Source organism: Arachis stenosperma, chromosome 4 (assembly GCF_014773155.1).
Source record: "Arachis stenosperma cultivar V10309 chromosome 4, arast.V10309.gnm1.PFL2, whole genome shotgun sequence".
In the NCBI taxonomy this organism is placed as follows: domain Eukaryota; kingdom Viridiplantae; phylum Streptophyta; class Magnoliopsida; order Fabales; family Fabaceae; genus Arachis; species Arachis stenosperma.
In genome coordinates, this window is record NC_080380.1 from 123,625,265 (window position 1) to 123,645,581 (window position 20,317).

The 20,317-nt window shown below is 33.5% G+C and overlaps 2 protein-coding genes across 8 annotated transcripts; one reads left to right on the forward strand and one right to left on the reverse strand.

Moving 5' to 3' along the window:
* Positions 1-582: 582 nt before the first annotated feature.
* LOC130974167 (protein SIEL) lies at positions 583-11,747 on the forward strand. Of its 6 annotated transcripts, none has more exons than XM_057898923.1 (11): positions 583-945; positions 3,827-3,959; positions 5,955-6,108; positions 6,759-7,376; positions 7,652-7,729; positions 7,923-8,135; positions 8,321-8,512; positions 8,724-8,864; positions 9,409-9,498; positions 9,629-10,170; positions 10,536-11,747. In XM_057898923.1, the coding sequence occupies exons 3-11, from the start codon at positions 6,082-6,084 to the stop codon at positions 11,443-11,445; spliced, it is 2,811 nt and encodes a 936-aa protein (XP_057754906.1). In that variant the 5' UTR covers positions 583-945; positions 3,827-3,959; positions 5,955-6,081; the 3' UTR covers positions 11,446-11,747. The 6 variants fall into 6 exon arrangements, with proteins under 6 accessions (XP_057754906.1, XP_057754911.1, XP_057754907.1 ...); XM_057898928.1 differs by having other exon boundaries at positions 5,955-6,074; XM_057898924.1 differs by having other exon boundaries at positions 3,836-3,959.
* A 43-nt stretch (positions 11,748-11,790) lies between these two features.
* Positions 11,791-17,278, reverse strand: LOC130974169 (uncharacterized). Of its 2 annotated transcripts, none has more exons than XM_057898930.1 (11): positions 17,082-17,267; positions 16,173-16,395; positions 15,698-15,879; positions 15,019-15,609; positions 14,856-14,933; positions 13,913-14,234; positions 13,627-13,826; positions 13,068-13,144; positions 12,727-12,828; positions 12,348-12,534; positions 11,791-12,090 (listed from the first exon to the last, which is right to left on the reverse strand). In XM_057898930.1, exons 2-11 carry the CDS (start codon positions 16,345-16,347, stop codon positions 11,992-11,994), a joined length of 2,013 nt encoding a protein of 670 aa, XP_057754913.1. In that variant the 5' UTR covers positions 16,348-16,395; positions 17,082-17,267; the 3' UTR covers positions 11,791-11,991. The 2 variants fall into 2 exon arrangements, with proteins under 2 accessions (XP_057754913.1, XP_057754912.1); XM_057898929.1 differs by having other exon boundaries at positions 11,792-12,090; positions 16,173-16,348; positions 17,082-17,278.
* Positions 17,279-20,317: the final 3,039 nt, after the last annotated feature.

Sequence of the window (20,317 nt, forward strand, 5' to 3'; positions counted from 1 at the left end):
TAATCATTGATAAAAAAAAATCACAAAAAATATACTTAGTATAAAATTACTAATTTTTAAGAATAAAATTGACTTATTTTTTAATTATACTCGTAAAAATTATAAAATCTAATTTTTAAAATATTTTAAAAAATATATTTAATTAATATTATATAATTTTATCGCGTTTCAAAATATTTTGAGAATATGTTTATCATTATAAAAAAAATTAAATAAAGAATCGGGTGAGATTTTGCCATTTTGGTATTTTACCTCTCCCGCCAAACACAAACTCTTCCCGTTCTAAATTTTCATTTTTCTTATTTTTGTTTTTAATAGTTCAGCTGATCACAGTAATCAAACCGGATTTGACCCACTTGGTTTGATTGAAAACCCATCAACCCGATTATTTTGGCCAGGTCGAGTCACCTTTCGGATCGTCCATTCATCAAATGATCAAATCCGTTGGAACTCGATTTAACCCGTCCGTTTTCATAAAACCCGGGACCCGATGGGTTTCGAAAACCTGAATTGGTTCATGATTAATAATTTTTTAAAAGGGATAAACGAACGTTGTTTCATGCCAAAACTCCAAACCCTGATTTTACTCGTCAGTCCTCAGTCCTCAGTCCTCAGTCCTCAGTCCTCACTCCTCACTCGTCCTTCTAATCAGCTATTCAGCTCATCAATCTCTCACACTCCGTCTCTCTCAGTCTCTCAAACTATCTGTCTTCTTCATTCACTCCGCTCACAGCCCACAACGGCCAACACTCACCCGAAGCAGCCAGCAGCTCAGCTCAATCATTCCGTCTCCGGCGTCTGTGTCGCCGCCTTCTTGGCCTCGTCATCGCCGGCTCAGTCAAGCAGAAGCAGAAGCAGCCAGCAACTCGCCCCTTGTTTGGACGTCGTCATCTTCTTGCTTCTTGGCCTCGCCGTCTCCGCCTTCTCGCCGGTCTCGTCGCCGTGGTGAGTCCTTCCCTTCTCCTGTGTTCCTTAGTTCGCAGCTTCCTGCCTTCTTCTTTAACTAATTAATTAATTTGCCATTTTGTTGTAAATCATCGCTGAATTTTAATCATGTTTCTGATAAAATTAATACAGTACTGTTGATACTATAATTAGAAAAAATATGGAGTCCTGCAGAATGAAATATGTATGCCAATGAATTTCTGTGAAAATATTTTAGTTAGTCCTGTAGAACAAAGGTAGGCAACATGCCACTTGGAGTTCAACACTTGAATTTCTGTGAAAATATAGAATTTGGAATTTAAACCATAGAGGTAAATGTGGTCCAGTTATGGTACGATTTGAAATTTGATTATTATGGAATAAGCATTGCTTTGTTGTAAATCCCGTGAGTTCAGTGAGTGTTTTAGGTAGTTACTTTGAGATTTGTTTCCTCATGTCTTGGGTAAGACTTTTTTTTGATGTTCTTTATTTTCTGTCTTTAGTGACTTTGTTTTCCATTTTACCTTTTTTAGTGGCTGCATAAGAAGAGGTTGTTTCTGCTGCACTCTAAGAGAGAAGAGGCCTTTTTGTGCTATACGACAATTCTCAATTCTATTCTAGAGTGTTATATTTGCATGTCTTTTTCGTTTTTCATTATTTGGACTATTTATGCAATTATGCTTCAGCTAAATGTCTACTGAGCCAAATTGCCATCTAAAGAAGTGTTTATTTGTTGCGTTTTACTGTTATCTCACTATCCCTATTTTCTCATCATGAAAACGCATCACCAATTCATCTGCAGAATATCGTAAAATGGCATTCAAAGGTTCCCTTAGAGAGTTGCAAGATTCTTTTAGCACCTTGTTTCCTAATGTGCAATACTGAGCTTTCAATCAAGCAAAGCTAAGCTTGATGCCTCTTTAACATAAATTTTATGTTATGGATGAAACCTGGTTTTGATTTTGATGATATTTGTGCAGCAATGCAATTTATATGAATTGTTTCAGTTTTATCCGGTGTTTCTTTTCTGGATTTTTTGTTTTGCATAATATGATGTGTGTATATTGTTATGGATGCTGTCATTTCTTTAGTATTGTGATGAACAATTGATCCAAGACTAATTGCTCATGTTCTGGTGTATTTTTTGTCATGCATACAATGATGAGTCCTAAGTGTATAATCTAATCAAAAGTTATAGTTCCTTATGGAGTTGGTCATTTGTATTTTGTATAACGATGATGATGCAGACGAAGACTTGATAAAAAAAATACTACGCATTATTGGTTAATCTCCATCCGATGGAAGTCAGCTGTTTCTTAATATTTTTTAATGATAATTATATTGAAGATGTACTTAACGGAAATCATGTACTTTGAGCACGTACTTTTCTGTTTGAATGGCAGATATATAGCTTTGGAAAATTGGTTTGAAGCCTTATTTATCTGAAACTTATCTTTTATGCAATATATATAAAATATATAATGTCATGTATGTGGAATTTTGTATATATCATATTTTAATCAGGTTCAGATATACTTTTATCCTAATTGAATGGTAAATGCTTGTGTTATCCAGCTAGTTCAATTATTTGAATTTTGAGGCACTCAGCATACTGTACCAAATGTTTCCCTTTAATGCTTAATCAGTGGAACTTTCATACTACTAAGTAGGAAAATTGTTGAAGCAAAATATTAGTGTAGTTTAGTTTAATTTAAATATTTCATCATCTGGTAGAACATGTAGTGATGATTACAAACAAGTGTGAAAGTGCATGAGTCAATTCAGGGGCAATTTTTGTGGACATGGGACACCCAATTTAGAATCAACTTGCTTCATTATATACCTAACTTATTGCATCTTCAGAATCGTTCCTTTCTTATCACTTCCCATGAATCTGTGTGTTTGAGATGAAATGGTGTTAAGGTTTCCCGTCAAGATTTAAACAGTTGAGAACCTATGACAATTATGGCACCTTATTATGAAACCCAAGTTTCCTAATTGTCGTGTATATGTCACCATGCTGCATTTGTGTTTTGCTGACAAACATTAAGGATGAGAGGTTGAGGGTGCATGAAAAATATGTAAAAGTCTTTATAGATAAAAGGCACTTCATTCCGACTCTCTATCAAAAACGGCTTCACTAATCAGTGTCTTCAAATTTAGTTAAAGATATGCCTACTCTACATGAAAACCTCTGTGCTCGACGGCTTCAAATTTACATTTTCGTCACTGCTCATGTGCTACTCGTCTTCTAGTTGCATTCTATTCGCTTCCTGTTCCCTGCTCCATTTGGTAACACCTATTTGGCTGCGAATTATGATTAGCTTAATATATTTAAACCCTGACCCTTGCATAAGGACCTATTTCTGATTATTTGTTATTCCTATTAATTATGTTTTTGCAATGTTTTTACTCTGCACTATGATGCTCACTGATTTGGTTGATAATTAAATTCAAGGAGGGGGAGAAAAAGAAGCGGAGCTTTAAAAATGGAAAGCTCTTTTGTGATTGGGAGAAAATTCTAGCTTTTTCTTTTCTGTTGATACATCTTAAATTGATTGATTTGTAATGTAATTGAAGTGTCAATGTCCACAAGGTAACATAAGGCATTAAGTGTATCTTCTAATTGGTAAGTTACTTTCTTTCCAGCTTCATTGATAACATTATTAAAAATTAGATATCACATGCAAAGGGATAAAAGTATGTGATTGTGATATTACATTATCTTGTTCTGTTTTCATATATGGTGATAAGGTGATTCATAGTATCTGATGTATATGAAATTTGAATTTCAAAGAGAAATTTTATTTTTCTTAAGTGCATAAATGAATCAAATATTATTTTGTTTTAGTTCAGTGCAGTTTATGCATCATTGCTGAGACTCTCATTTACTTTTCATTAGAGTTCACAGGATTAGGGAGACACGGTTGATTTATCAGGACCTCTAATATCTCAAATGCACACCGTCAATGAGCTCTTAGAAAGACATGTGCAACATCTACGGCATACTGTCTGGCGATCATGGTTTCAGAAAGGTATAACAGCATTTTCTAGCTGATAGTTACGATACAAAGAAGCTGTATGTTTTGTGCTTAGACTTGTTGAAATCAGTAAACGAAGATAAAATGGTTAAGTGTTTTGTTATGATTGTTAGTCTGTTACTTATTTACGCTGTTAATAGTTTGTTCAATTTTGAACTGTTTCTGGTTGTTTCTTGTTAGTAATTTGATATTGTTGATTATTATGGTTGTTTAGAGCATCAATTTTCAGTTGTGGCTGTTGAATGATTCTGATTTGGTTGGTTGATATTTCAGAATGTAGGAGAATGATGGTTCAGGGGCACAATTTGGTGTTTTAATTAATTCTAGGATTTGATGCTTTGATTGTCTGTTATATTTAAATTGGAACTTAGAGAGCTTAATTATGAATATTTGAAGATATTTGTTGTAACTTCCACTACGAATTTGATTTATTATGTGCTTTGTGGTGAAATTGTCAACCTAGAATGCTTATATTTGAGTAAAATTTCTATGATATATATCTTACGCACTAAAAGAGTATTTCATAACAAGTAAACTCGTATGAGTCTAGGAATTGAGTTTAGGTGAGTTCTACGAGTTTATTTAGACTTGCGAGTTTGACAACTTTGATTGCAATATTAACTACCTTTATTTAATATATTTAGTATAACCATGACATTATAATAAGAATTAAATTTTCATGCCTTGCCAGTGTCAGTCTCAAAAGTCAAAAGACAATTTGTTCATCAAAAGATTTGGATTTACCTACCCTTTATGTATTTCTTCAATTGTCAGCCTCAGTTACTGGCAACTCACTCTCTGTTCTCTCTCCTCCTTGCCCATTCTCCTACGAAACCCTAATTCCCAATTTCTCTCAAATTGATACTCCAGTTGTCTCAAATGGCCCATAACGTATCCATGTTAAATTCTCTCTGACACTCACGCCGCCGACGCCGCCACTGGAGGAAGGACACCGCCAAGTTCGAAGGTCCTGTCTCCTCCCCTGCCTCCATCAACCAGTGCTTTGTTTGACTGATGAGGTTACTTCCGTTGCTGTCATGGCCCTTTGAGTTGCACCACCACCATACTGCATCCACCACTTCACCCTTGTTCTGTGTATGATGTTTTCTGTGCCTTCTCAAGAATCTGTTGACTTGGAATTTGGGTTCTTGGGGATTTGTGGGTATGTGTTGTTTGTTTGGTATTTCTTGTGGGTTAGCATAGCATGCGCTCTAGAATTTTGACAGGACATGGCTTGAAAAAACTGGAGAAAAGTGTAGATTTGTATTTGCCTTTTCCTTTTTCTTTTGATAGCTACAAAATTTCTTTTATTTATTCATTTTAGTTAGAGTGAATCAATTTCAGAGATTTTAAAATTGCCATCTTGTGTTAAAATTAGAATTATCACTGAAGTAAATTTTGATCTACAAGTTATGCATAACCCCTCTTCTCTACGCTGTTCAAAATGACTCTTATTTAGGTACCTACATAACTGTCATTGGTCTTCTTTGCAATGGGTACTACCATTGTGACTTTATTTTGCTCATTAATATATCTGGAATTTCTTGGCATTCATTTTGCTGTGGTTTAATCTGTAATTCTGTACAATGAAATTATAACAAGTCAACAACGTAGAATTAGAATCACTCTTGCATAAATAATGACAGGAGTCATTTTGGATAGATTACATTATTGGGAACTCGCAACTGATTTGTGTAGCGTACACACTTCATATGAGGAATAAAAATTAGTGTCTCTTTGAACTTAAAATATTGACTGTGGCTACTATATGATTAAAAAGTGTAGGAACAAAGTTGAATCTGAGTTGTCTAATATCTGCGCAGATATCATGACTGTTATTATTAACACCTTGTTCCTTCTTGTTCTGGTGGCCAACCTAGTGTTTACTTCAATAAGATGCACGGGATATCGTTCTCTCTTTTCATTCTCTCTGATGTCTTTCTGTTTGAGGAATTTGGAATTTCACTGTTTTTGCTTTGTTATTTGCAGGAAGGGCGACTATTATCAGTATCTGGCCGAATTCAAGTGTGGTGATGAGAGAAAGGAGGCTGCTGATCAGTCCATGAAAACATATCAAGTTTTCTTCTATTTATCTGTGTGCTGTTAAGGGTGCTGGATGTTTCTTCTTGCCATGCCTTTTAGCGTAATTTATTCATTAAACCAGATAATAAAAGTGTTTATCTTATCTTTCCCTAAACAATTTACATTTATCAGTAGCAACGAAATAATAAGTGAGTATAGCATGTGAGAAAGTGATGGTCTTCTTATATATAATAAAGTGTAAAGGGTCATCTAGTTTAGGAGAGTCTATTTTTAATTTAAACCCTTAATATTTAAGACTAAAATCATTCCTATTGATTGGAAACACAAATTTCAGAATTGTCTCTCTAATATGATATTGGCTATAATGATCTCTTAGTTACATTTGATCGGAAACTTGTTGATAATAGCATCAAATTCATGTCAGATGTGACTTTGGGTGGTAGCTCCATTTCTTCCCTAACAGAAAACATCAATTCAACATAGATTATGTTATCTCTTTCTCTCTCATTCAACATAACTTTTTAGCTATGCATTTATTCCTATCTTCTGCTAGATTATATATGATTCTAGTTCTCATATTTTTTTTAGGGTAAACTACTATTTTCGTTCCTAATGTTTAGGACAAGTCTCAATTTTGTCTCTACCATTTGAAACGTCATATTTTTGTGCCATATATTTTACTTTGTCCTAATTTTGCACCAAACGTTATGTTGCTAGGTAAATTTTCTCTTTTTGTGTTTTTTCCTACAGAACAACACACCAGAATCCATACGACCAATTTCCATGCAGACCTTCACTTCAATGATTAACGAAATTCTAAACCCTTCAACACCAAAAAGCACGGTTTCATCAATCTTCAAAACCCTAATCCACTCCCTCCTCCATTCTCCAGAATCACACCACAGCCAAATCCTCAAGCTCATAACTGACCTCTCTTCCCACCACCCTTCCCTTGCCCAACTCGCCCTTGACTCGCTCCAATCCATGTTGCCTCAACTCACTGACCCGCCAAGTCAACTCACCATTGAGTACCTAGATGCACTTGTCAACATCTCGGAGAGGCCCGTAGAGGTTGACGACTCTCTCTTCACATCGATATGCCTGGCGGCATCGTTTCCGGTGAGGCTTTGGATGGTGAGGAATTCAGGTTGCCGGGTCATGGTTCGACCCGAGTTGTTGTACCCGGTTCTGATGGGGATGACAAAGGAGCCTTACCCATGTTTGAGGGAGGAAGCATTGGAAGCATTGGTTCGGTTGGGAGAGTGTGCAGTTTTTGAGGAGGTAAGCTTGGTGAAAGGTTGCTATGAGCGTGGTGTTCAGCTTCTAAGTGATAACGAAGATTGCGTGAGGATCTCTGCTGTTCGAGTTGTAAGTACCTCCTTTACAATCACAGGATGAAAGAAATTTAGGATAAAATACATATGTTGCATCTTTTCATTTATTCATTTTTATTTTATTGTCTAGCATATATATATATATATATATATATATGTGTGTGTGTGTCTTTTACTTCCTACTATATAAAGGAGATTGGAAGGAGTTTGTTGCACTGGTCTCTCTCCCCCCCCCCCGGTTCCAAAATGCCCTTATTTAGGGGGGCTGGTGGTGCTCAATTTGAATAATGCTAGTTATATGTATTTCAGGTAGCTCTATGGGGCCTGATGTTAGCATCTTTTAATGTAGATACGAAGACCTATTGGTCCAACGAAGTATTTGCCATGGTAAATTTGTAGTTGTAGATGATAGCAGTTTTATGTGCTAAAGGTTCCAAACTTTTTATTTTATATATATATATATTTTAAATTTAAATTTAAATTTTTATATTAAGTATCTGTTTTACTTTTCTACTTCTAGCTGTTATTGCAGTTGTTGGCTTGTTATGTTAACATCAAATTTCTTTGCATGTGAATGTAGCTCTGTTCTGTGGTGAGAGATATGAACATGAAGGTCAGGGTTGAAGTTTTTAATGGCCTTGGAAAGATGGAAATAGTATCCAAGGAACTTCTTATGCAAAGCTTGTCAAAGAGGGTTTTAGTTTTGGATCAAAGCCCAACTGAACAATTTGTGCTGCTTGCAAGTAATGTCGCTGGTGCACTAGTTCATGGGGTTGAGGATGAGTTCTTTGAGGTATCTTTCAAGAACATACTACCAAGTAATATATTGTACCTTGCTTTCAGAGGTTCATAATAATAAAATTTTAAAATAAATAAATAAAAAAAAAACTGACCACTGCGAACTGAGTTTCATGACTTGGGTGCTTTATCCTTGTGTTAATATATGAATGAATGACTGATTTTCTGCTTAAACTGAAGGTCCGGAAGTCTGTATGCCAGTCCTTACGCGCCCTGACGGTACTCTCAGTTGAGTTTGCTCATGCAGCCTTAAACTTGTTAATGGATGTCTTGAATGATTATAAAGTGGAAGTTCGGTTCCAAGCTTTAGAAACTATGCATCACATGGCAATCAATCATTGTCTAGAGCTTCAGGAAAATTACATGCATAAGGTATTAAGGTTTGTTCCTCATCCTTCCTTAATCATTTTGCTTGATGTCCTATATATATTTTGGAGCCTAAAATTCATTATTTGTAATTAATTGAATCTCCTTGTTGATGTATCAAGATGAGTACAATCTTTCTGTTGTTTTTTCAAGCAGAAAGATTACCCTAAGAAAATTTGTGATTGGTATCATTTGTGTGTTTAATTATCTTTTGCAGTTTCTTGATGTTCTAGAGGACAATAGTAGTGAAGTGAGATTTTCTGCCAGGAAAATAGTTCGACTAATGAAGCTAAGAAATCATTTGTTGTTCAAGTCAACTATGGATGTTCTTCTAAAAAATTTAGACAGCTATCCACAGGTTTGCTTTATTTCCATCTCATTATGTTTGTGTTTTCCCAAATGGCATAGTGATGCATCTTCATTCAATTTTCAAGATACAAGTTAGTTCTATGATAGACTAGATAAAACTCTGATTTCATTGCTTATGAAAAATTCATTTCACTGGTATAATTTCAATCAATCATGCTAGGAGTACACCAAAATCATCTACCAGTGTAGAATACACATTGAAATACAAAATGCAGATTGAAAATAAGTTAAATTATATATGTATTTATTCTCAAATACATGGTGGTTGATTTTGGTAGCTGATTTTAGTATGCAAATAACATTTTTGAATTTCAATTGATATTGATGAGTTAACTACATTGTTCTTCAAGTTCATTCTCACTTTTCTCTTGATATTCTTCTGCCGATATCCATTTCTGTTCGTCATTATCGGTCTAATTTTTTCTTTTAAAAAAATTATTATTTATGGAGCAAGTTATGCACACAACTCCATTTTAGTAATTCTTTACTGTTGCGCTCTCCCTATGCTTGACATTTAACCTTTTTCTTACTAGGATGAAGCTGATATATTTTCTGTTCTCTCTCATCTTGGCCGAAATCACAAGCAATTTGTAGATTTAATTGCAAATGAAATCGCTGATGAGGTATACTTTCTCGGACTGTAATTTAGCCATAGATATCTATATACAAATTTGGCACGTTGGCCTGCCAATGAAATAAAAAGTACCTATTGTCCTTGAAAGAATGGCACTGATTATCCTTTTGTCCTCACAGGTAGAAGCAAGTTTTGAAGGAAATAGAGAATTTAATAGTGCAAGGATGGCTGCTCTGTTAGTCCTATCTATATCTGCTCCATTCTTGAATGCAGATGTTGGCCCTATACCACCAGTAATATTTTCTTTTGCGGCTACATTTTTAAGTAGGATTTGTTGCGCCTTTAGTGATGTCATGAATCGGGACACCCTCTTGGAGTACCTTATTCAGAAAAGCAGCTCGATGGTGCAACCTGAAGTAAATATTAGTAATGGGGAAGGACAGAATCCCTTGGCTAAAGACAATGTTCAAAATGTTGCTGGCAATGAGATGATTCATTCTGAAATAACTATCAACAATGGGGAAGGACAGTTGCCTTTATCCAAATACAATGTTCAAAATGTTGCTTTGGAAATGAAGCCGCCAAATGATGTAGGCCAACATAAGCGGCCAGTGCATGATAGTGTTGTTCTAACCTACATAAATTACATCCTTGTGAAGCTCCCTAATATATGGCCAAAGGTACAATCTTGTTCTGCAAACGAAGTGCTATGTTCCTTGAGGTAAGAACTGTTTTATAGCTACCAACATTTGTTCCTTAAGATGCGTTTTACTACCTGCAATATTGTTTAAAATGTGCACGTGAACCCAGATCCATGTAGAGTCTTCACTTTCAGTGATCAGCATCACAATTGTGGGATCTTGCTTTGTTTGTATGTGCTTAGTATGATGAAAGGTTTCTGGTTCGGTGCCTATCTTTGTGAGGGCTTCAAGTTTTACTTAAACTGATTCTATACAATATGGATTTCTGTTTAAATCTTTTGATGGTCTAATTCAGCCTGTATACATCTTTCGAAATACATATCTTATATTGTACCTTGCCATTTGTCATTTTCCCATTTGGGGGATGATGATATTAATGATGTAGGCATTGGAAGGAAGAATTGACATCTTTGACATTTGACTCTTCTGCTCCTGCTGATGCTTCAGCATTTGCTTTATTGTATCTTAAAATAATAAAGTTGGTCGTAGAAGTCTGGGATCACTTGGTGCGAAAAACGGAGGTGGTCTCTGGAACGGTTGAATTGGAAGACAAGTTGGAAAAGCTTGACGGGAGGGCTAAAGAATTGATGAATCGTTTTGTAGGTTTCTCTGCAGAAGAGGAAATCTCTGTTCTGGAGCTAATTTTGTTGACTTACACCCTCAGGCTTTGCAGAGCTGAAATCTGCAGTCGCAATTTCATATTCAAGAGGATGACGATCATATATTTACGCACCGAGTCATTCCTTAAATTGAGATCAGATGTTGCTTCCGGTTTTGTAGCTGAACTTGGGAGCTTAATACGTGAAAGTAGCAACGGTGGAGCTTCCTGCAGTTCACTTGCATTTGATAACTGTCTAAAGTTGTTCTCCCCGAAGCGGTTGATGATTCGGGAAGGAATCAGACATAGAAGGGCAGAACTAAGTATTCCTAACAATTGCCCTGACTATCCTCTTCCCTTTGCACCAGGACTAACTGCTAGTATACCATGTGACATAACAATACATAACATTTCAAGCAACTGCAGAGCCTGGGTTAGAATGTGTATAAATGATGGCTTTACACAACATGTCTACTTAGATTTGCAAAGTTTTGAAGTATCTGGAGAGGTGAGAAAAATTTCTTATGCTGTGCCATATTACAGAACCCCAGAAGTTGATTCTTTCAACTTGAAGGTTTGCATTGGTTTAGAATCTTTGTTTGAGAATATTACTCCAGTCCAGGCACATGGGGGCCCAAAATGTGAACTGGTACTTCTATGTGAAGAGAAAATAGTTTATCTTTCGAGGGTCTTATAAAAAAACTAAGTTATGGCCAACTATCTTTAGCTTATCAAAGATTAATTTATCTAATATTTTAAAATTAAATATCAGAAATTGAATTATTTTTTATTCGAAATTAATTTGCAAAAAAAATGTTGAAATCAAATTTTGACGGTCAATAACCAACAAAGGAGGATCCTGCAGCTAATAAGTGCTCAAGTAATGTAGTAACGCTTGCTTTTTAATGATTGTAATTAATCTATATATTGAATTAGGAGATTGAAAACATCTTTTTCACATTTTAAGTTGATTAAAAATGAAAAAAGGGTGACTTGTACAATTAACCAAACAATGAAATTTATATATACACATTAAGTGTAAAACTAAACCATTTATGCACACACAACCTCGGCCACAAGCCCACAAGCACCTTACATGAAACAATCACTAGCTCTGAATTATTGGCATTGAAGTAAACAGAAAAAGCAATGCCAACATAGAGAAGGATTTAGAGTCAGAAAAGACAATCTCTTCATCCTGTGACTTTACAAAAAGCAATGGTGATTATGAACATCCTTCTGTTTACTCATGACCGCAGGCAATTGCGGACAAGAAACACCTTTTCGCAACCGAGGTTCTGCAAGTTTCTTGCCATCCCTGACCTTCCTTATAATTCTCAACCTGTAAAGTATATTCATTTAGTCATAAGGATATATAGGCGTTAGGCTTGTCATAAGGTATCACTGTATCAGCAAAAGATGCAAGTGACAAAATGACCTCCAAAGATACGCTGTATTTACAAAAAGAACCAAATGTATACAAGTATATATGCGAATTGACTGAACATTTGTTAAGTTTGTCAAACAGAAAATATCTTTGAAGGATCAATTTGTCAAAATTGTAATCTTTCAGAGGTCAAAATGGTTATTTAGAATTACCGTATCTACAATGTTGTCACCAGATTTAACTCCCCCAATCACAAAAATAGATTCATGGATGACTGCAGCAGCAAAGTAACCCCTAGGGTGATTCATTGGTTCTCCCATCATCCATGTGCCGAGACGGGGATCAAACACTTCAAGGCTCGGAACCATTGCACTTCCATCAAAGCCACCTAGAGTGTAGCTGCGAAGACGGATTAAGAAGCTTAATTAGTCGGACATGGAAAATTCAGAACAGGATACTGATCTCCAATTAGAATGACAGTCATCTATACAATTTTATTCTGTAAATGGTCAAATTACAGAACACTCAGAGGACACTTATGCAAATTGTAATCCCTAATGCGTCAAGAGAGAGAAGAGGAGTCAAGCTCACAGCTTTTCATTTAGAACAACTAATGAGTGGCAGCCACGCCTCGTATTCATGCTTGGGATTTTGGACCAAGAATGTTCCCTGGGATCAAATCTTTCAGCAGAGCTGCATTTACATGAAGTGTCACTCATGTCAGAACAGATACAGTTTACTAAATGCGATTCACAATATTTGTCAATTTCGGTATATTAGTCATTCTCACAATAAACAATGAAACATTTTATATTAAACAACTTTGTAATTTAATCTGAATTTTGAGTTCCTTAACTGGCATGTGAACGAGTAAAGTGAAAAATATTGTGAACCAGAGGGAGTATACACTATTTAATATATCAAAATCTTACTTCAAATAATCGTTTCCATCAAATCCACCAGTAGCATAAAGCACACCGTTGAGTTCAACAGCAGCAAGAGCAAATCTCTGGAATATAGAAATGCATTCAAGCAATAAGTTCAGTATTTTCATAGGCTTTTCAAAGCACTACAAAATACAAATGGATCTCTCTCTTGATTATTTGGTGTCTGTGATGTTTGGAGAAGAGAGTCAAGTGAGGCAGAAATTTGATTACATTACAGAGGCAACTAATACAGAAGTATTAGACCTTTAAGGTAGATAACACTAATTACCAGTCCCAGCATATGAAACCATATCATTAAATAACCATCAACGAAACATCTAAGCTCTCTTTAATTGAACAAATTGAACTTGCGCACACACAAACACAAAACACAAAAGGAACACCTAGTAAAATATCGGTTTATAGCTGCTATGTTAAGAATCTTATTCCTCAAAAATCAAGGAAATAAAGACTTCAGAACTGTTGTTTTACCTTTATCTATAATTGTACCTCTTAAATCTCAATCAAGACCTGAACTATTTACCATATGACAGCAACACTTTACCTTTTCTAGCATTGAGCGTGTAGTGATCCATCGTCCAATGTCTAAATCTAGCATCTCAACGTCTGAAAAGCAGTCAACTCCATTGCCGCCACCAACAGCAAATATCTTCTTATCCAAAACAGCTCCAGATAAGCTTCCTTTCTTCTGGTTCAATGCAGGACACAAGGTCCAGTTGTCAAGAATCGGGTTATACGATTCAACTACAAACACGGAAGATAATAATCTTTCTCAGAACTTCATCTTGGTTAAAATAAATAAATAACAAAACCATCACAAGATCCCATACCAGTATCATACCAAACAAGACCATTTCCACCGCCAAAAACATAAATATCACCATTGAACTGCACGACCGAAGCATATGAACGTATTGAGCTCATGGGCTTGAGAGACTTGATAGCATTTTGTGAAGTAGAATACATGTCCATACTTGGCAACCAAGATTCTCCATCAAAGCCTCCTATTAGAAACAATGAATCTTTGTGGTCTAGATGGAGCTCTCGAGATGACTTGGTTAATGTCTTCTCAACATGTGTCGTAACATTAGATGCAGATTCCAATAATGTACAACGATCTCTTAGATGCTGAATTTCTGACAAAGCCTCCTTCTAAAAGGCAGATAGAAATAGATCAATAAATATGGGGAAACATGCTATGCTTGATATGATACAATGATTTATCTTAATTCAATACCACTCAGAAATGTTGTTCAAATTACCAAACTAACTATTCATTATTTACAGTCATTTATATTGTGTTCAGTTTGCTTTGAAAACTTACCTATTTTAAATTGTGTAGTCTCAAACTTAATGGAATTGGATGACAAGAGAAAGAGCCAAAATAATAATAATAATAATAATAATAATAATAATAATAATAATAATAATAATAAAAACAATAACAAAAAACAGAAAGTAATGAACGTATTTAAACTTAGAACCATCTTGTTTTATTTGTTATCCCCCCATTTCATTGATGCAGTCACTGCGGCAGAAACAAACCATTTCAAATAGTAGCAGAGATTCAAATTTTAATATGGAGATAAGTACATAACAAGAATTTATAAATAAGGTTGATTGAGAAGTTCCACATACTTGGTCAATTGGTATGAAGACTATACATTTATGCATGCCAATAAATCAACAATACAATTTAACATGATACCAATAGAGAAGCAATAGAGAAAAATAATTAAGAATAGCATCTACAACATAGCAAAGAGTCCCTACCAGTTTCTGCTCCAGGTAACTATTCCTCTCGGTCTGCATTTTCTTGAAAGCTGTCAGTTCTTTGACCTCTTGCACCAACTAAAAAAAAACATATATCGAGTTAGTTGCTTACGAACAAAATTTATAATATTTTTAATATTTTCCATCAAATATCCTCAACAACCTGGGTTATGTCATATTGATATTCCAATGAAGGACTAGGATCCACTTTCTTCTCTAAACCAGCTGGTGCCTCAGAATTATCCTTTTCGATTGGACACATATTATTTGCAGCAGCGGTATCATTTACATAATCTGGCAAAGATAGATTTTGTCTTTTACTGTTAAGAGACAGCTGCTTTAGTTTCAGAAATATGAGGTTCTTCTCATCCTGTTTTGCTTCCGGCATGCCTAAATGAGTATCCAATGGCTGGATGTCTTCATCTATAGTAGAATCAATTTCAGCGGATTCTGGTATCACACTGGTGTGAGTATATTGCTCCACATCCGATTCAAGCACCGTGAACTGTTCACTTTCCCTCAAAGTTTCATATGATGGAGGCGGCTGAGAAACATTTGCCAAATTCAGCATATGATGAGGGACAGAGCTACCAGGCACAATTGCTGTTGGTGTTAGCAAAGAAATCAGCTTGCTAGTTTGTGCATGGTCCAGCTCAAACCAGAAAAGGTTTTTATTGTAGTAGTTGTCTGCAATTGCATGTCTAAATTTATCCTCGGACAGTGGCTGGCACTGAAGCCGAACACAAATTTGCACCTTAATAGCAGAAAAGTATGAAGATGAGGGCTTGTTTCAGAATGTAATTGTCTTGAACAGAACAATAGTACTCTATAGCATGTGATACCTGTGCAGGATATTGTGTTCTCTCCGAACCATTAGCAGTCCATCCGTAAGGGTCTATAGACATCTTTCCATTGCTAGCCGCCTCGAAAATTCCATGAAGTTTCCTGTCGCTGTAATTGAATAGAAACAGCGGCAACCCAGGTTCAATATTCTTCACATATGAGAAATGCTGAGTTGGTAAACCTGTTTAAACAGATAAAAATTTCCATGAGTCGAATGCAACAACTGCCACCTTCAATTCAAAATATGGGAAAAAAAATTACCATAAGCTAAGTGACAACTTTTATGCTGTTGATAATATAAGTTCCAATATGAAGCTCATGTCAACTATATCAGTGACCATTCAGTAACTTCAATTTTAAAATGTTGATCATCATTGTCACATGACACCTATTTGTTTCTAGATTCATACTACTAATAGCCTTTTCCTATGGCAAATGCTGTAAACCAAAGAAAATCAAATGAATAACACTGACCAAAGAGTTGTTTAGAAAGACATTCTCTAATTGTATTATTCTTGCACCCAAATACAACACCTCCAAGTTGATTCTTCTCCAAATTTCTGCCAAATACAGTAGTGGCTGATGAATTTGAAAGCGAAGATGACCGCCTCCTGTACTGAGAATTTTGAGCCTTCTTCCCTGCTCCCATCCTAGCATAAGAGGATTAAGATCATTTCATAGGCAATATGCAGAGGAACTGAAAGAATATAGCAATTAAGTTACCAAAATTCCACATAACGCATCAACAAGGAGCAAAATAATAATAAGAATAATAAGAATAATAAATAAAAATAATAATCTTTGAAATAGCAACATAGAATCTTTGAAATATGTATTCAAAAGAAGAACAGGCTGATTGTATAAATACGTAGTAAATATACTTCAAGGTTCAAACAAATATGAAAGTATTGAATTCAGAAAAAATATGAAATGCTCAGCAGTTAACTGCAATGCAACAAAGGGAATCTTTTGCCCCAGTAATCCTACTTCCTGCGCTATATTCCAATTCACAAGAACCATGAAAATAATCAACACTAATTACAGAAGCACAATCACCCAATGTAGCTTTAACATCACTGTTGCATGTAGGTTCGATACTATTACTGCTTCGTACAAACCAGAAACAATAATAACTTCCATTTCTTTTAACAATTCAACATCGCATTATGCAAAACATGATATAAGAGAGAATAATAGAAGAAAACACGCTATATACGTATACATAACCGAAGAAATGGGGTTTAACGAAATGTCTCAGAAACACCCTAAGGCGACATGGGAAAATGCAGAAGTGCAGAATCAAAGCTTATGATCAAGAAGTTCGGTAGGAAAAGGAAAAATAAAAACAAAAATAAAAATACAAATATATCTTTTTGTTCTTACATTTTTTGTAATACGAATGACGAAGAGAAAGAGGACTTGCGGAGACTGAAGAGGAAGCGCCAAAGGGAAAAGAGCGCATACGAGAAAAGAAAAGAAAAGAATGACGCTTCAGATGGAACTTAGGAAAGAGGCTGAATGGCTGATGCTATAACTTCTTAGTCTCTGACTCTGCACATGAGCACATCGTGTTTTCTTTCTCTTGTTTAGTTGTTTTTCTTTTTCTTTTCTTTTTCTTTTAATCCCCAGGACACCGAAAAAAATTATGAATTTTGTTTCAAAAATATTAGAGTAATTACCCAAATCAGTCCTGAGATTTCAGAATCAGACATTTTAGTCCCTAAGAAAAATTAATACACAGATTAATCTCCAAGGTTTTACTCCGGCAGACAAATCAGTCCCCAGTTCATTTTCCGGCAGTGTAATTACCCAGATCAGTCCCCAAAGATTTTAAAAACAGACATCTTAGTCCCAAAAAAAATTAATGTACAAATCAATCCCCAACGTTTCTCTTTGTTAGACATAATAGTCCCCCGTTCAAAAATAAAATAAAATAAAATTATTATTATTATTAATTACACAATAATAGTGTATTATATTTTTTGTATTTTTTGGACAAAAATAATGATAAATTTATTTATTAAATTCTTATATATATATAGTGTCACTCAATAATAATAATAATAATAATAATAATAATAAAATTAGTAGAGATTATTTTACAAGAAATTTAAAGTTAAAACCATTTGATATTTTTGTATTTAATATAATCAAAAGATGTCCTTGGTAAAAAAAATATATATGTTTGTATTAAAAAATATGTATTAAAAGAAAATATTTTAATTTGGATTAATATTAAATACATATTTTTTTAATACAAACATTTTTTTAAAATATTACATCTTTTGATTATATTAAATATAAAAATATTAAATAGTTTTAACCTTGAATTTCTTGTAAAATAATCTCTAATAGTTTTATTTATTATTATTATTATTGAGTGACTATATATATATATAAAAGAATCTAATGAATAAATCATTATTTTTATCTAAAAAATACAAAAAAATCATGGTATAACAATTATTATGTAATTAATAATAATAGTACATCTTTTAATTATATTAAATACAAAAATATCAAATGATTTTAATTAATAATAATAATAATCAATAAAATTATTAGAGATTATTTTATAAGAAATTCAAGGTTAAAACTATTTGATATTTTTATATTTAATATAATCAAAAGATGTAATATTTTAAAAAAATGTTTGTATTAAAAATATGTATTTAATATTAATCCAAATTAAAATATTTTCTTTTAATACATATTTTTTAATACAAACATATATATTTTTTTTACATACGCCGTCTTTTGATTATATTAAATACAAACATATCAAATGATTTTAACTTTAAATTTCTTGTAAAATAATCTCTAGTAATTTTATTATTATTATTATTATTATTATTATTATTATTATTATTATTATTGAGTGAATATATATATATATATATATATATATATATATGAATTTAATGAATAAATTTATCATTATTTTTATCCAAAAAATACAAAAAATATAGTACAATATTATTGTGCAATTAATAATAATTATTATTTTATTTTATTTTATTTTTGGACAGGGGACTATTATGTCTAACAGAGAGAAACGTTGGGGATTGATTTGTACATTAGTTTTTCTTGGGGACTAAAATGTCCGTTTTTAAAATCTCTGGGGACTGATCTGGGTAATTACACTGCCGGAAAATGAACTGGGGACTGATTTGTCTGCCGGAGTAAAACCTTGGGGATTAATCTGTGTATTAATTTTCCTTGGGGACTAAAATGTCCGATTCTGAAATTCTCAGGGACTGATTTGGGTAATTACTCAAAATATTATTTGTCAAAATCAAATTTTATATATATTTTATATTTTAATATATATTTTATTAATATAAAATATAAAAGTTAAAAGTTAAAAGTTTTAAATATTTTGGGTACATTATGAAGAGATTGAACATGACGTAGTGCTTGTTTGGGCGTTATTATTTTGATAAAAAAAGATTTTTTTTCTATTGAAAAAAGATCTTTTTTTATTTTTTAGTGTGTTTGACAAATTTCTAGTAGTAAAAATAAAAGTACTAAAAAAATCAGAAAAACATCTTTTTTGAGAAGCTGTAATTTACATCTTTTTTTAAAAGATCTTTTTTCTTTAAAAAAAAAGATGTTTTTCATATAATAAATAAACAAAAAAGTACTTTTATATTGTTATACCCAAATATAATTGATAAATAAAAAGATCTTTTTACATGAGATACCCAAACATAAAATTACTTTTACTTTTTCATAAGATCTTTTAAAAAAAGATGACTCGAAAAAGATCTTTTCTTAGAAGCTCACCCAAACAAGCCCGTAAATCATAAGATTTAAGTAAATTAGTCAAAATAGTGGAGTGCATCTGGTTTTATATGTGATAAAAAAAAGTGCTTTTAAAATTTAAAAGTAAATTATATTGTATTATTATCAAACCGACTATACTTTATGGTACAAAGTGTTGGACGACCAAAAGATAAGCATGAATATAAGTAAAGAACAATGCTCGGGAGCCAGCAATTTTTGTGATTATTAGCCATCAACTAGCCATCAATGATGATTTGATGGTGTGAGATTGGTGTAAAATTTCATCCAATGGCTCACTTTTTCTGCTAGTTACATGCTGGCCAAAATTCAATAAAATTGCTGCCCCCTAGACTTTTCCTATAAGTAAAAGGTGGTAGAGATGAAAATATTGAGATAGATGAGTGGTCATACGGATTGGAGTAGCACCTATTGTGAAAAATATGATAGAACTAGAATCACGTCTGAAGTGGTTTGGACATATGAGAAGAAGACGACAAAGTACCTAGTCAGAAGGGTGGATGAAATAGAAAATAGACAAGAGATGAAAGCAGAGAAAAATTTAAAAAGACCATCATCTATATAAAAATAATCTTTTTGTAGATATAATATATGATAGAATTCAATGACGTCATTTGATCTATGTAATTGATCTCATCTAATTAGACAAAACTTTGTTGTTGTTATATATTTTATATTAATAATTAATTTTAATATATAAATAATATGATTGATTTTGTTTAGTGCCGTACAAATCCTGGGTTAGCAAATTGGTGATAAATGATTTCAAAAAGATTCTTACTTTTAATTTTTTTTTTTACATTTTTCTTATCATA

Coding starts and splice junctions, on each gene's coding strand:
- LOC130974167 (XM_057898923.1), top strand. CDS start 6,082: ATGTTTCTTCTTGCCATGCCTTTTAGC. Junction 7,377..7,651: donor GGATCTCTGCTGTTCGAGTT/GTAAGTACCTCC, acceptor TATGTATTTCAG/GTAGCTCTATGGGGCCTGAT. Junction 8,865..9,408: donor ATTTAGACAGCTATCCACAG/GTTTGCTTTATT, acceptor TTTTCTTACTAG/GATGAAGCTGATATATTTTC.
- LOC130974169 (XM_057898929.1), bottom strand. Junction 15,610..15,697: donor GAACACAATATCCTGCACAG/GTATCACATGCT, acceptor TCTGCTATTAAG/GTGCAAATTTGTGTTCGGCT. Junction 12,091..12,347: donor GTGACAACATTGTAGATACG/GTAATTCTAAAT, acceptor TATACTTTACAG/GTTGAGAATTATAAGGAAGG.